The sequence below is a fragment of the Zonotrichia leucophrys genome, chromosome 2 (assembly GCF_028769735.1).
Source record: "Zonotrichia leucophrys gambelii isolate GWCS_2022_RI chromosome 2, RI_Zleu_2.0, whole genome shotgun sequence".
Lineage (NCBI taxonomy): Eukaryota > Metazoa > Chordata > Aves > Passeriformes > Passerellidae > Zonotrichia > Zonotrichia leucophrys.
The window spans coordinates 115,739,533-115,755,427 of record NC_088171.1 but is presented as its reverse complement, the minus strand read 5'-3'; the positions used below and the strand labels follow the sequence as shown (position 1 = coordinate 115,755,427).

The 15,895-nt window shown below is 36.8% G+C and overlaps 1 protein-coding gene across 3 annotated transcripts in view; it reads left to right on the top strand.

Moving 5' to 3' along the window:
* TOX (thymocyte selection associated high mobility group box) overlaps positions 1–15,895 on the top strand; it is a 218,373-nt gene that overhangs the window by 127,294 nt on the left and 75,184 nt on the right. For all 3 annotated transcript variants that reach the window (XM_064706134.1, XM_064706135.1, XM_064706133.1), the window contains exon 3: positions 2,983–3,225. In XM_064706134.1, coding sequence (XP_064562204.1) covers positions 2,983–3,225 — 243 coding nt within the window. The remainder of the gene's footprint in view (positions 1–2,982; positions 3,226–15,895) is intronic.

The window sequence follows — 15,895 nt, the reverse complement described above, 5'->3', positions numbered from 1 at the left end:
CACTGTTGGAGTAACTTCCCTGAGGAAGTTATGTCTATATGAATTACATGCACACAATACTGAGCATGGAAATATCAAATTGGCTGAAAATGTAAGGTGAATAGGGTGCTCTGCAAATGCTTTTGAATTTCTGTCCATAGCATTAGCATATAACTTTGATTCTGCCTAGCTTTACTGAAATAGTACTATAGCTTGTCTTAAGAAAAAAATTTAAAATAGAGAAACAGAGGAGATACTGTAATTTGAATTATATGTTGTTTGGTGTGTCATTACAGCTTTTGCTATTCTAATCCTACTTTTAAGTGTAGTGAACAGTGATATTGTAGGTGATGTAGGGATCAAATACACTCTTAAATGGTTCACAAGCAGCAACCATTGTGTGATTTTTTTTTGGTAATTAATCAGAGATCAAGAATTTATTTAAAATTCTTAACCCATATAATATATATAACATTATTATATACCTGTACATGACACACCTTGGATTGTGGAGCTGCTAGTGCTTTATACTTCCTTCTTGATAAGCAAAATTAGTGTCCTACTGGCAGTTAATTGATTCAATTTTTGAAGTATTACTGGTTAAAGACACATTTGGAACACAAGAATCAAAAGTAAAGCCTGGTCCATCCATATGTGACATGCAAATGAGGTGTAAAAATAAGCAGATATTCTAAGTGCCTCCAATATCCTGTCAATATTTGATTTAGGAATATTTGCTTTTAGTAGCAAACTTAAGTCTCACAGGACAGTGCAAGAGAGAGAAAATAGATGTTAATACTTTCTACCTGTAAAATCAGGGGAGAGAAAACTCTTTTGAGGCCTTAAGTCTTTTGGGACATTAGAAAAGACACTGTTGAACAGAAATGTCATCTTTTCACAGCTAATGAATCCCTCCTGGAAGCTGTAGGCTACATGGATCCAAGCTCACCAGGATTAGGGTTTCCAAATCTAAGTGTACCTGCAGGGATAGCACTGGTCCAGGAGAGCATTATGGATGTTATCCCTTCCTTCATTTCTCTTCTTTGCTGTTTAGTTATTGTGGTATTAGATCTTAAACTCACTTTAGACACCTTCTCCTTCATGATGGATTTTATATAATAGTAATTAGGAACTAGCTAGTGTATGCATTGTCCCTAATACTTTTATTTGGTTTTGCAAAATTTATACATTGCTATTGAGTAAATGTGTTCTCTTTACCATGTTTAAGCCTTCTCTCCATTTAGTGAGGGTCTATTTTACTGTATTTCCCCTTGGAGAAATGGCTGCATCATGGCTTGTAAAAGTGGAGGCAAATACAACTTACAGAGGTCAGTAGACTTGCACCAGCTTGCCATTAAGAAGAAAGCAGAGGCAGAGGGAGAACAAACTCCTGTGCTGAGGGTGAGACACAGCTGGAATACATGGATGGAGTCAAAGTCCTCACACATAACAGTGATGATATCACTGTCAAACCCTGTTCTGTTGTTTTCATTTTTGGGGATTTTACTTTGGCCTTTCCAATCTAGACTTCCTGTTCTATTTTATACCAAGATATTTGGTAAAGAGATTAAAACCTTTTTGGGAGAAAAACAAAGCAGCCCAAACCATGGCAATGTGCATTAGAGGAGGTTTATCTGTATTCACCAGCTCACTGAAGACATTTAATACAGTTTGGTTTTGGTCTGATTGAAGTTTATATATACATGCTTGTACAGAGGAGAGTAACCTCAGGCATCAGGAGGACATTATTACTATGATGACTAATGAAAAATCCCTTTGTTTATAATTGGCCATTGATTCTCCCCTTGTCCTTCTGCATGAATTCATACATTGTATTATCCTCCATTTGGAAACTCATATTGGGGAAAACATTTTCTTCCAATTGCTGCTCTTTGAAATTGTGCCCTCATACTCATCCTTTCTGAGGATACTTTTCAGGAGCAGAATGTATTTTGAATCCTTGCATTTCGAGAATTAACAAAAGCAGCACTCAGAGCAGGACTGCTGTGCTGAAAAGGGGCAGGAAGGGTGGGAGTAGTCACTGTGCTATAAATCTCCTGACTGTGGGCATGGGATGTGCAAAGACTGATCACTTTGCAAAGGAGTTGGCTGTTCTCAGAAAAGCAGAGCAGGCTTTCAGGCTGAGCCATTGCAGCTGATCTCTTTAACCCTTTATTATGCTCACCTTTTCCTTTTTAGAAATATGCACGTACCCACCCTATCCCAGAAATGAGCCTACCTGCTGTACAAAACCTGTAGATAAATAATAGCAATTATCCACCTTGGTGCATTACTCTGACTTTGCCTGTGGCTTTTCCTTGGATCAGATTGAATTGGATGACTTAATGGCAGCAGGCAACAAAAGACTAACAGTTGTTTGGTGGAGTTACTAATTCAGATAACTGACAAAATGTATGTATAATTCAGGTTATAGATTAAGAAAGAAAAACAAATGATGTTTTAAAAAACTTCAAATGCATTTTTATAAATACAAAGCGTACTCATACTGAGTGTGTACTGTTTCTTTTTCTTTCTAGCTGAATAAATGCATGGCACTCCCATATATATAAAAGTGGTATCTTTCTTCAGTATGTAATTCTTGGTCTGAGTAGCAGGAAGTAAAATGAACCATTTTGTGCCAATATTAATTTTTAAAACTGCATTCCCTTTTCCCCAATTCCCATGAAAAAGGTATTCAGCTAGATGAACACTCTCAGAAAATTTTAATAGGACCCTTGAAATCTATTTGAGTTCACCTTCTTTTAAAAAATATTTCTAAGGGAAAAGCATCATAGATTCTTATGCCTTAGAGGCATTTTTTCCTCCATACATAATGGTGAGACTTCACTTGTATAATATATGGGTCTTGAAAATATTCTTTATTAAATTGTAGATTGTGTTTAGAAGCATGTGAGTTTGGCTCTTTTTTTATTTTATTATTGATCAGTGCTCATATGATATTCATAGCAATTGCTGTTTGTTGGTTTGTTTCTTTTTTTCCAGTCTTTTCCTGGCCCAAGTCTCGAAAGTGAAGATTTTAACATACCTCCTATAACTCCTCCATCATTGCCTGACCACTCCCTGGTGCACTTGAATGAGATAGAGTCTGGGTACCACTCTCTGTGTCATCCCATGAACCACAATGGCCTCCTTCCCTTCCACCCTCAAAACATGGATCTACCTGAAATTACAGTTTCCAACATGCTTGGCCAAGACGGGACGCTGCTTTCCAATTCCCTCTCTGTGGTAAGCACTTTTAGTCTTCCCATTCTGTTCTGTTTCAAGTGCAAAATCATGGAAATACAGATCTGCTTGAAATCCTTCAAGGGGGCCAACACCTGCTCCACTCAAATTTTGGAGTGCCCTGGCCTGACTCTGGATGTTACATTGCATTCCCTGTGTCAAATCTTCTGCCTGGCAGAGGTGAAGGGGAATTTTCAGCAGAGTTCCTCAAAGCCAGAGTGTTACCTTCCACCACCTTGGGCAGAAGGTTATCCTATATAGGGATGTAAATAATGACAGAAAGAGGCTCAAGGCTCTGACTTCTGCTGGAGCAGGGTTTGGATCCAGATGGCTGTTGTTCTGTATTTGTCTGATGAGGCTCTTTCCATTCTCATTTGCATGTGCTGAGAGATGTACAAAAATTTAATATCTCCTTTCTTGTTTACCGCACGTTTGGAAAACAGCAAATGTTATTTCTGATTCTAGGCCAAATTTTACAGCCTTTTTACAGTTCCCAGTCCTTAGCCAGCCAGAATCCAATTGAAATGACTGGACAACTTGCTTATAAAGTCTGTCAGACAGTCATTATGGTCATAATCTTGTGAAGCCTGATATTATAAATCACTTATTTGAATGTTAAATTGCTTGCAACAACTGCAGAGCTACTGTACACGTTACATTTTCAAGCGGGCTCTACAATTCATTAGTATACTTCTTGCATAGAAGCTCCAGACAAGATTATTTCACATTGATGTACAATTCTAACCCAAAGAGTTAAAAATCCCATGAAAGAGAATGGAGCCTGACATTGTGTGTATCCCACAGCACTTCAAGCACTAGGTGGGCTAAATGGGCTGCCCAGGAGCTGCAGATCCCAACAGCCAAAGATAAGAATATATTGTTCCTAGAGATAAAGGGTCTGAGCTTCTCGCCAAAAGTTCTGCACTTAGTGACTGAGGCTGTTTAGGCTTCCCAGCTTTCTAGCTCCCCACCACATTATCTGAAAAACATAAATCAGTCCTGGGAACCCGAGAGCTGACACAACACGTGGATGTTTGGGTAGTCAGGGATCCAGGTTCAGCTCCCATCAGCCCCTCAGGGGCTCAGACCCAGGGGCCGTGGTGGCTGGAAAAGACTTGTTTTACAACAAAAATCTGCTTTGTCACATTGCTTCAGTGCGACTTAATTAAAAGAAAGCTACCTTGATTTTGAGGAGCTCAGCATTTCCTCTGAGGATGTCCAAAAAAGCAGAGGGGCACAAGTATTGGCTTCTTATATGTTGCACAGTTGTTATTGATTTACTAGGATGTTGCACACTTCGTATTTGAGGTCAGAATCTGACCCCAGGGTTATGTTCAATAATGGGAGGAGTGGAAGAGAGGCAGATTTATATAGAGAAATAGAAATATGCTCTATGGAAAGAGCCTATCTTTTCCTTGCTTGTGTGCAAAGCTGATGGCATGCATTAAAGAGCTTGAGTGAAATCTTGTGTGGGGTTCTGAGAATCAGAGCTATGAAAGGACTTGGAAAAGTAAGAGAAATGCTTGACACTCTGGTCAAGACAGGCAGTATTTCATTGAATTGACCTCTTTTGAGCCATGGTTATGGCTCAGAACTATGCATTCTTTTAAGCTGTGATGTTTCACATTAACCTTTTGCAACAAGCTCTGAACGAAGGGCCTTGAGAGTCTGTAGATCATCGCAATGAGTAATCGCATTGAGGGAAAATACAAAAATGTTGTATAATAAAGCTGGGCAATTTTGCCGTTGGAACTTAGTGAAGATCAGAAGAGATGAAAAATCAGATGTCAAGAAAATATGTGCTGAATTTTGACAATCATTTCTGAGGATTTGTTCAATAAATAAAGCATGATCCTTGGAGTGTCATGTGCTAAGTCAGCTGTTACCCTAACTTGCGTGCCCTTTTTGCACAAGAACACCTCTTACCTAGCAATAGTTTGAACTCGAGCTGGCTTGTCTGTACAGGGTGTGAAGCTACAGCCCATATTAGTACAACTGGCACAATGATAACACCTCCATTTCATACAGTTCAAATGCTGTTTGGCAGTATTGCTCCTCTGATTTGAATTTGATAACTTGAGAGAAATTAACTTGAGGGAAGTAATTTAACTCTTCAGTGAATTCAGTGACTTCTTCAGTTAATAGAATGACCCCATTGTTCTTTTGGCTTTGCACTGATGAAGAAAAACAGGGGATTTTGTAGAGTTAACATTCTTTACTTAGTTTTGAATTTTTATAATCCAGAACATTTAACTTTTTTTCAATATGACTCTTTTCTTGTGGTATGACTCATCTCCAGGTTTCCTTTTTACTATCTCATCAAACTCTGATCCATTTAGCAAGTTCTTGTGTAAATCACTCCTATATTGCCTCATATAGAACATAATTTATAAGTTTCTCCAATCTATCTAAACCCTTGGTTCCATATAATTTCTGTTATATCAAGTACTGTTTAGTGTACTTGGAAAACATGTGTCTCACTTCATTTTTCAGGGCACTAATGGGTATTTTTAGAAAAAATATTCTTAGAAGCAAATCTGTTGGCTGTTTTCTGTCCCTAATTAATTTCACAACTTCAGCAAATTTTATTTACGTTGGGACAAATTCAGCTGCATTGCAATGTGCCTCTAATAGAATTTGGTTATTTTATTTTACTTAAACATCCTTCTTTTAGCTAGTTTTTAACTTATGTTGGCATTTTAGTAATAATACCTTCTATTTTATCTGTGTTAGAACTAGTGAGTTTTTCAGTTTGTGTTCTTATAGACAAAACATTACTTAATGCTAGCCAAATGTGAGAAAGGAATATCAGTGAGCTCAGAAACAGTTAGAAAATAGTTCATACACCAAGTATAGTGTTTTTCTTCCATCTCAACTACCAGGTGTTTTCACATGAGGATTTCTGTGATTTTGGACAGATTGAAAATTGAGGATGTACCCTTCCTAAGACCCCTTCAAATCTCCCCCCATCAGAAGTCTCTGTTTCATACTCCCCCCAAGCTGCAGATAAAATCCCTTTCAGTAAGGATGGCAGGATTTACCCCAATCTCTCTAAGAATTCTCCTCTGCAGAAGTGCTTAAATACACACAATAAGAGCCCACTACCAGCTCAGTGAATTCATACTAAGGATTGGCTTCTTACAGAATCTTACACTGTGGGAATTCTTTCTAAAAAAATTTTGCAGTGCTGGGAGATGAAAATTTCTCATAGCCATTGACAGTGTCTTAAATTTGGAATTAATCTTCTTTGAAGTTTTTTTGATTGATTGGACTTTCATACTGTGTGCCAACTATTTAAAAAAAAGAAATCAGACAACAAAACCACTAAAATTTTTCCTTCTCATTATTCTGCTGTCAGTTCTCATATTTACTTCTATGTTTGTATATTTCTGTATTCTTAGTTGACATACAGAATATACACGTGCACATGCACATTAATTTCTATCATGCTGTCACATACAGATTTCTCTCGGCTCTCATTATGTCTGGATATTAGGGCTTCAGAAATCTACAGAATTTGTGCAGAATGTGAGTCAGGGTGGTATTAACCCACAGTCCAGCCCCATCATGGGAGCTCTTAAAATCCTCCTTCAAAATGGATATGACTTCTATTCCTGCTTCTTAATTGGATGCGATTTGATGTAGGTAGAAGTGTTTTTAATGAAAATGTACTTATGGTCCTGTTAACATGTTTGCTTCTATATAATGGAAGAGGGATCCCTTCCTGGTTTCCTACCAGTTGAAGACTCTGTGGGTTTGGTTAGATCCCAGCTGGGGCTTGACCTGCCAGCTTTTTTCTGTTGATGTGAGTTTTCCTGAAATATCCCAAAGGATATTTTCAAGGGCCACAAGAATTACCCCTCTAACATTTGCAAAAAATGCATGTTGTGTGAGAATTTGGATGTGTTGGATGTGTTCTATAAAATGGGTTTTTCTATGTATCAATAAAATTATAGACCTTCTAGCTTCTTTAGTGTATCCTATAGATAGTTGGTTTTTCTGCAAGAAACCAGAGTTAAAAACTGCAGTGCTGTTTTTACATAGTTGGAAAAAAAACCCAACCTATTTTTGGAATGCTTTCATTTGTAATCTTGTGCTGATCTTTTTGAACATGTTACTCATGATGGTATACCACAGAAAATTTACAAGAAATAAATAGAAGATTTAAATTTCTTGAAATGCTTCAATTTTCTGGGTTTTAAGTTTAAAGTGAAAAATATGTTAAAAGACAATAAAATCAGGGGTTTGATTTCCCAAATGCTCTACTTGTGCTGGCAACAAAAGCCAGCATAATGTATATACTTAGGTTTATTGTCATTTTTAGTATTCAGTCAAGACCCACTTTGAATTCAAAGGCTACTGTACAACTGTTTTGACAACCACCACATCAGTAGGTAATGTGCAGGACATATGAAACTGAAGCAAAAATGTTTCTTTAGGTCTATAGGGAGTGCAGTACATCAAGGAATTCAGATATATTAAAGCAGCATGAATTTCTAATATGTTGCTCTTATGGAAAAGACCACTGGCATATTGAATAATGCTGCTTTCAAAGCAGAGCAGAAAATGTGATTACAGACAATTTCAATGCTGTTTTTAAAATAAATATTTTTGAAATCTTGAGGTGTTTTATTTCATGTAATGCATAAAATATGTAACAGTGTGCTAGAGCTAAAGATCTTCTAGGTCACGGAAGAGTAGATGATGTCAGCTATAATTATTCAAATATGGAATAATAGAAGCATTAGTTTAAAATAAAATGCATGTCACAGAGGCCCATGTCCTTATATATAAAAAAAAAAGCAATAAAAAGCTGCTTTTTTTCACACTTAGACAGAGGAATAAAGGCAATGAATAATTATTTAACATTATGCCCCAATTCATCAAAGCCCGAGCAATTACATTATACTTTTTCATTAATTATATTTTTAGATATGCAACCCATGAGAGATTAATATCTTAAACAAAATGTGGCATTGTGTAACAAGGAAGAAAGCAGACAGCTATTTTTTTTTTTGCCATTTTTAATCTCAGGTAGAATGAAGTTAGTATTTCTTATTCACAGTACAGTTGCTAATAAATGCAATAAAGGAAACTGTTGTTGTATCTGGGATGCATTTAAGAGATTTTGTTTTACTGGTTTCATACACGTTAGTTTAAATTCATTGTTCATGACTCATCTTGAGGCTGACCTATACAGCTGATTCTTTTTTCTTCCACCTTTAAGTGTCAGTGGAAACTACTGAGTCAAACAGAAATTCATTATTTCTGATAAACAAGATGAATGACTTTCATAACAAAAAAAAAGAGAGAGATTTGTGTCTCCTAACCTAAGTGTTGAGATTTGAATCATGTTTGGATACTTTTTTCTAGCTTGTATTGCATGCCAGTGGTAGCAGATTCATTTTGTCTCTGGTGAATACTTCCCATTTGTGCCTCATTACCAGTCTCTGGTCTTCAGTTTACATCAAAATTTACTGTTATGCTACACAGACCTGCTGCTACCCCAAATTTTATTGCAGTGAGTTATTGCCATCAGAACCACCAAATCATAAAGCTAAGGTCATGGAACATCTTGTGTTAAAGTTGCTTGTTTTTTTTTTTTTCTTATTAAGCAACTTTGTATTCTTCTTTTCCCTAAGAAAAAGAGACAATAAAAACCAAAACAACAACAACAACAACAACAAAATGACAAAAAAACAACACCATGTTTTCTGAGCAGGTTTTTTTTTTTTCCTTTACTGAAATAAGCCTTGCATGGAAAAAGGTTACAGTAGTTGATGTATGTTTTGTCAAACACCCTGATCAGCTCATGTCCATCAGCATAACCTTATTGTCCCTACTAGAATTATGACTACTTATTCCATCAAGGACTCTGAGACATTATTTTTATCTTTCCTTTCTTCTGATGTCTGCTCTACTCTTTTGTCATCAGACAACAGAAAGGATATGTACAGGAGCTGATTAAGATGTTATTTTATCAAGGTTTCATAAATACCTGAATATTGCATATCTGCTACTACAAGGCTCTTTACTGTGCTACAAGAAACTTTTGATGTCAGAAATTACAGCTGTATAAAATCAGAGTGAAACAAAGCATGCATTTTTAGCAGTGATAGAGATATGCCATTTAGCTATAGTGTACTGTGGAAGGTGGCTAATTCTCTGTGCCTCAGGATTGAATTCAAATGGGATAACTCTCAAAAATGATGTCCTCTATTTGCAACTGGACTTACAGACCCCACAGTGGAGCAGCATGACCAGAACCTTCCCATGGGTCACCTTGTCCCTGGGGCCTTCTCAGCAAAAACATCGGTCCATGCATTCACAGAAGGGGCAACATTGCTGGTCCCGCCTCAGCTGGCAGCACCTCTGCAGCTTTTGCCTGCCAGGAGAACATCAGCAGAGTAAAAGAGAGCACTCTCTGGATGCAGGCCACTGATGGACCCCACCTTCTTCAGGTCAGCTAGGACAAGAATTCCTGTGAAAGTATTTGTGGAGCATTTTTTTCTGACCCTTCAGCAGTATCTGGTAAAGTTATGCTCTCAGTTATGCTGAGAGCATAAGCCCTAAGTACTAAGGGCTTGCCTTAAAGATAGATCAAGTAAATATTTGCACAAACTGTAGGAAAATATTTGTACACCAATGACCTGGACTCTTTTTAGAATAATTCCAGGTCTCATTTTTAAAATTGAAAATGAAGCTGTTGATTTACTGTCAGTTGGGAAACACAGCATCCTGCTTATTTGAGTGTGGTTTTTGAGAATCCATGGGGCTCACATATTTCACAAACTCAGGTCAGAAAACAACTTGGGTATAATTTAGAGAAGAAATAACAAGGTGTCATGTATCTTATTTCTGAAAACACCCTTCTATAGAAAATACTTTGGTGGCCTTTTTCACAGTGGTTACCCATTGTCTGATAGGAATCTATTTGCTACATATAAAAAGTAAGAAAAATAAGTTTAGTTGTATTAATTTTTTACTTGGACTTTAACCAGATAGACACAGGCTAAGACTAGATGAATGTGGTGCAGAGAGAAAGACTTCAGTTGTGGGTGGTAGATTATACAACACCTCACATGTGAAGTACTCACAGGAGTGATTAATGCATAAGCAACATCATAGCTGCAAGTGTCAAACAAAACAGATAATAGAGTATGCAAATAGAGGAAACATAACTCAGAAAATGTCAGAAAATCAGGGGCTTCAGCTGCAGAGATTGTTGACTTTAATCTGCTGCTTTTAACATTGCATGTAGTTGTCGAGAACAGCATGATAATGAAATGTTTCTGAAGACTCACACTTTGGCAAAAAAAAAGTTAGTGATCTTGAGTCCTGGTATGGAAAAGAAGTGAAATGTCTTTCTCAAAAACTGTGAACATGCATCTATGAAGACAAAAAGGAAGGAGAAGCCCACAGTGCAGATGAAAGGGGGGGCTTTGTGCATCAGGTGGAGTAGCCTCTACTTCCACCTGTTTCAACATTTAAATGCAAGAATTTGCATTCTTTGAAACTCAAAAGCAGCTGAGAAGACTGCACATCCCTCATGGTTTTGAGCTGCATTCACCATCTCATCCTGTTTTGTTCAGTACTAGAAAGGTGTGTGGACAAAAGCAGTCTCACTACAGAATGTTCTGTCTTAACTCAGGATGCCACGTGCATGCTGGAAATTCAGCTGTGTCACCTGCTGGAGTGTGAATTCTTCTCCTTAAATCTTATCTGTAGAGTCATAGATGTTTAGCAAATTTTTTGCTTCATTTTGAGGGGAAAAGCCCATTCTTGACTTTCCAAGTTGAAGGAATTTAAATGTTCCAATTAATAATCTCAGGGGGCTTTTATCTGGTTTTGTGATTTTTACAGAGTTTTAAGTATCATTGTTTGAGTTTACCAGTGACTTTTTACATGAGGAATGGAAGAAAAATATTCGACATGGCTGTGTTTTGAGATTTGAAGAAAAAATCAGAAGTGAAAAATAACTAATTTGTTATTTTTATCTCTTCTTTCACAAGGCAATTAAGAAATGCTAAAAGTGTAAAGATGTCTACTCTTCCCTAGTCCTTTTAATAACATAAAGATTCATTTTAGATGGATGTTTGCCCCTCTGTTCCCCCTTCCACCTCCTCTTCATTTGTACAAAGCCTGTTCTATGTAAATGCCATTGTGATTGCCTGTGGGCAGTGTGTAAAATCTTTAAACTCCACTACTCCTGTGATGCTGCACTTCAGGCACAAGCATGTGACCCAGGATCTTTGTAGCCTCACTCACACACCTTTGAACTGCACTTTTGGCATATTGTTCATGCTGATGCCTCTGTATTGGTACACTAAAGATATGAAAATGAATTTCCTTAATTCATTTTCTGTGCATATCATGGATGGATGCAGTCAGAAAAAAGGACTTAAGGTATAGAGTGGCAGCAAGAAGCATTATGGAGTGAGGAACACCTCTAAGGCGTGCTTGTGCATATCTTTCAGCTACAAAATCCCCACAATGAATGCTTTTCATCTAAAGTGAACAAAGAAATTTCACTTTATCTTACATATTATCAGGATGTATCCAAAATTCCTCTTTCAACCAACATGCAGGGACATAAAAATGTGGAAGGAGATGTTATAGGTCATGATGGGCACTCTGTGTGCCTGCCCTGACCCCGAGCTGGATTGCAGTGCTCAGAGTACGTGCACACATACACATCTATACCTGGATACACTATACACTATACATATACATGAACATCTATATGTCTGTAAGTATGTACCTCACTGTTAATCACTGAAGCCCTCTGCTGGAATGGGAGTGTAGCAGACAGGATGTAGCATCTGCAACATCCCCTTTCTACCCAGATTGAGGATCCATGTTGTTGCTAAACAGAGACTGAAACTAGAGCCAAATTATTGAACTAGATTCAACGGATTTAATTAATGTGCTGCACATGGCTGCATTATACAACATTTTTACCAAATTCCTGAGTTATAAGGGAGGTTACAGTGCCTGAAAGTAACTTTGATAATGTGTACTTTTGCTAATTGGGTTCACGAAGGAAGTAGCCTAGTTGCTAAAGTGTGACATGGCATACCCAATGGGTAACAAAATGAAACAAGATTAAACAAGTTCCTATCACATCTTTCAAATTCTGCTTCCAGACAGTAACGATAGTGGGTTATAGGTACCTTAATTTCATCCTCACAAAAATGAACTAAACTGAAAAAAAAATTTTAAACTAGATATTATAGTCCCTTAACCAAAAATGGCCTGCTTGTGGTGTATTTACAGGATCAGGCCCCCGTTGAGAATGCAATGCTTTTTTATTTGGAGATGCAACATCCTTCTAATACATTTTAAGATTACTTTCATTCACACATAAAGAATTTCAGAGATTAACTCAGTAACTAAGCTTTAGTTTCCAAGACATGCCTTAATACTCAAGTGTGGAATCTCATTTTAATTAATTTCATGATGCTCCCTTTTCTTATATGGGAGCATAAAAACTGTTTAGTGCAATAGGCTTGGTCCTTATCTGGTTATCCTTATCTGCGGTTTAAGTTACCTGACAGAACATATACAATGTAAAATAACTTTTAAAAGTTATCTTTAGTACACAAAATACCTGACAGCATTTGAAAAATAATGCCAATAGCACTCTGCTCTCTGAAGCGCCTTTCTTGTGCCTTGAAGTGCTTTGCAGTCACTAATTAGCTGAGAAGGTAGTTTACTCCTAACAGTGCAAGTAGATGTTCACAATATCAGTCCCTCCTATCTGTCAAGTATTATACTGCAGGAGAGAAAACCACTTACTTTATTTAAAAGCTGGCAAAATTTAATTCACCATATACAAAGAAAAATGAATCCCAAATTGAAAAAGAAAGGTCTTAAAGGAGGATGAAAATGAGTACGTAGGGGGACTTGTAATAATGAAAGTGTTACCAGGAGCTAATTTCATGTTTGATGCTCAGCATCACAAAGGTGGTTAGCAGTGTGGTGAGAGTCAGCTTTCAATATTAGAACTAGCAGATGTCCTCACATGTAATAAAAGCAGGACTTAACTGCCATGTGCTGCACATCTAGTATAAAGTTTTTACAGAGACTGCATATTATGGTAGCTGAGACTTTTAAGCTCTCAAGCAACCTGGAAGTGATACAGCAACCTTATTTAAGAGATGTGAAAAAGATGCAGGCATTGCTTTGCTTGTCCCTGAAATGCAGTCAGCTCTGGGGAGAAGTGCAGTATCTGTTTAACCGCAGTGTGATGCTCCACTGCCCCAGATCTCCAGCCCAAGCCCTTGCGGGCCGGTTCCATAGCACATGTGTTTCTTCTCACTTGTCATCAGCTTTGTGAATGCAGGGAGAGGAAAACTCAAAACAGGGGAGTTCTCTGCCCAGGGCCTGGCCTGTGTAATTTTAATTGTGGCTGGCACTGTTGCACTGATTTCATCATTTTTGGCCTCTGCCTCTGAAGTACATTTTAGGAGCTCTGTGGCTGACTGAAAACCTCAGTGGGATTTTCAGAAATATTCTGGCTTAATGTTGATCCTGTCCTACTCTAGCTATCCCAGAGTTTCAAAAGAAATAGGACTAGCTCTATAACAAATGCTTTCATTTCTTCATAAATTGTGGGAATTTAGATTTCACATTATATAAGAAGGTGTGTCAACAAAATTGTTTGTCAATAATGATCCACACTCATAATGCCATCATAATTCTGAAATGTTTTTCTTTGTAACATTTGGAAAATCAGTGCAATGTGCAACAAGACTGAAGAGAAAAATCATGATCCAATGTCCTGTTTGAAAACAATTTTTATTGTTTTGATTATTATATAATTAAAGACAATATATAGGAAAGCTGTGCAACAGAAAAAAGTCACATGAGTAACCTGACCTCTTAGATCCTGGCTCAGTGCAGCCATAATATTGTGTTACTTACCAAATCACCTAAATTGGTCCAAAGGGAACTGTAATGTCCCTCATTTAATGTACTTGAAAGTAGGATTTTAAAAGGTCATCTCACTGAGAGCAGGATACTCCATAGGTTTGTCATTTCTGAGAGATCTAACTTATTTTTCAGAGAATTCATCTAGACTCCTCATGCAAGCTCTGGATACAGGTCCTCACGCTTAAAAAATCACCATACATAACACAAAGCAGGCGGTGGAGGTTAATGAAGATCATTTAATATTTTCAATATTCTGGTGGTTTTTTTTAAGGTGTGCTTTATATTTATATTTATATTTATATTTATATTTATATTTATATTTATATTTATATTTATATTTATATTGGGTATATTGATTTAAGAATGTATGATAGGCAATAGATGTTGATGGAACAGCTAGGAAATAAATAATCAAGAAGATGTATATTAACTCAGACTGTTTTGGTTCATAGCTGACTTGACCATTTAAGAAACAGTAGAAAAATAATCAGCTTTCCCCAAATCTTATTAGCATATAATCATGATCCAGACTGTATTAGCCCATGAACTACACTGAGAAAAATAACTCTTCTTGAAGGTTCAGCTATAGTGTTATTTTATGAAATTGTTTATGTGCACATTTTAAATATTTTATTTATTTATCATCATCCATTACTTCGAAAGTTAGGCTGAAGGAATGGATGTTTATGATACCTAAGGAATGTCACTGCAAGTAATGGAATAAAAATAAACAATAGGTGAAGGTTAGGAAAAAACCCTTTTAATGGCATCAGAATAGTCTGCCAGATAGTGTTAAAGCACTGGAACATGTACGTATGGGAAAATCCTGCACTGGCTGAGAGATGGGTTGGGTGATTTAATAGACCTTTCTTTGAGATGTAATTTCTGTAACTGGTTGATACATACACTGGTGTTCAGATATTTGGACTTGTTTCTTGTTTGTCTGGCAAATTGTTTCTTGTGAAAGGTTATAAACTACAATAAATAGACTTTGCAGAAGATGAGCTACATGATATTCTTGGAAAGAGTTTTTCAGCTGATATCCAAACGTTAATGCCAAAGCAGAAAAAACCCAATAGCATCCTAATCCCATGGCTTTGCTTGAGCACAGTGCTAGGACAGTGCACTGCCATAAATAATATTTACATTGAACAGAGTTTTCTGTATTCTAACAGCAATTTAGGATAAAAAGGATAAAACAGAGAAACAAGTGTTATTTACTAAGAAGAATTTTTTCCTTCTGATTTTGTGACAAAAAATTCACTGCTAGGGATGGAGGGAAGGACAGGGAAAGAATGGAAAGCAAGCATTTATAAAAATGTTGATGTAGTTATAATTAGATCCATTTTAGAACCAAAAGTTTTATGCAGAAACTGACAGAAGGATACACAATAATTATAGTTTGCTGACAAGCTGAATAGAGTTTCCTTTTTTTATCTTGTGGTTTTAGGAAACCAAACTGTAAATAAATATGCAGTTTGACAGATTGTAATTGCAATCAGCAAGGCGTCTTTTCATTTAATCAGATAGTGTTATTAAAATGGGGTTACAATTAAACATTTTATAGTGTGACGTAGAACTCTACTAAAATTCTCCAGCAAACAGTAATTATCATTTGATGCTTCTGCAACCGATTTCCATTTGCAGAAAAGTTATTGGTTGTGACCTTCCAGTGGTTAGGTCTCAGTTTGCTGTTCCCTTCCTACTTGGATACATGATATTAAGTAACTCTTTTTTT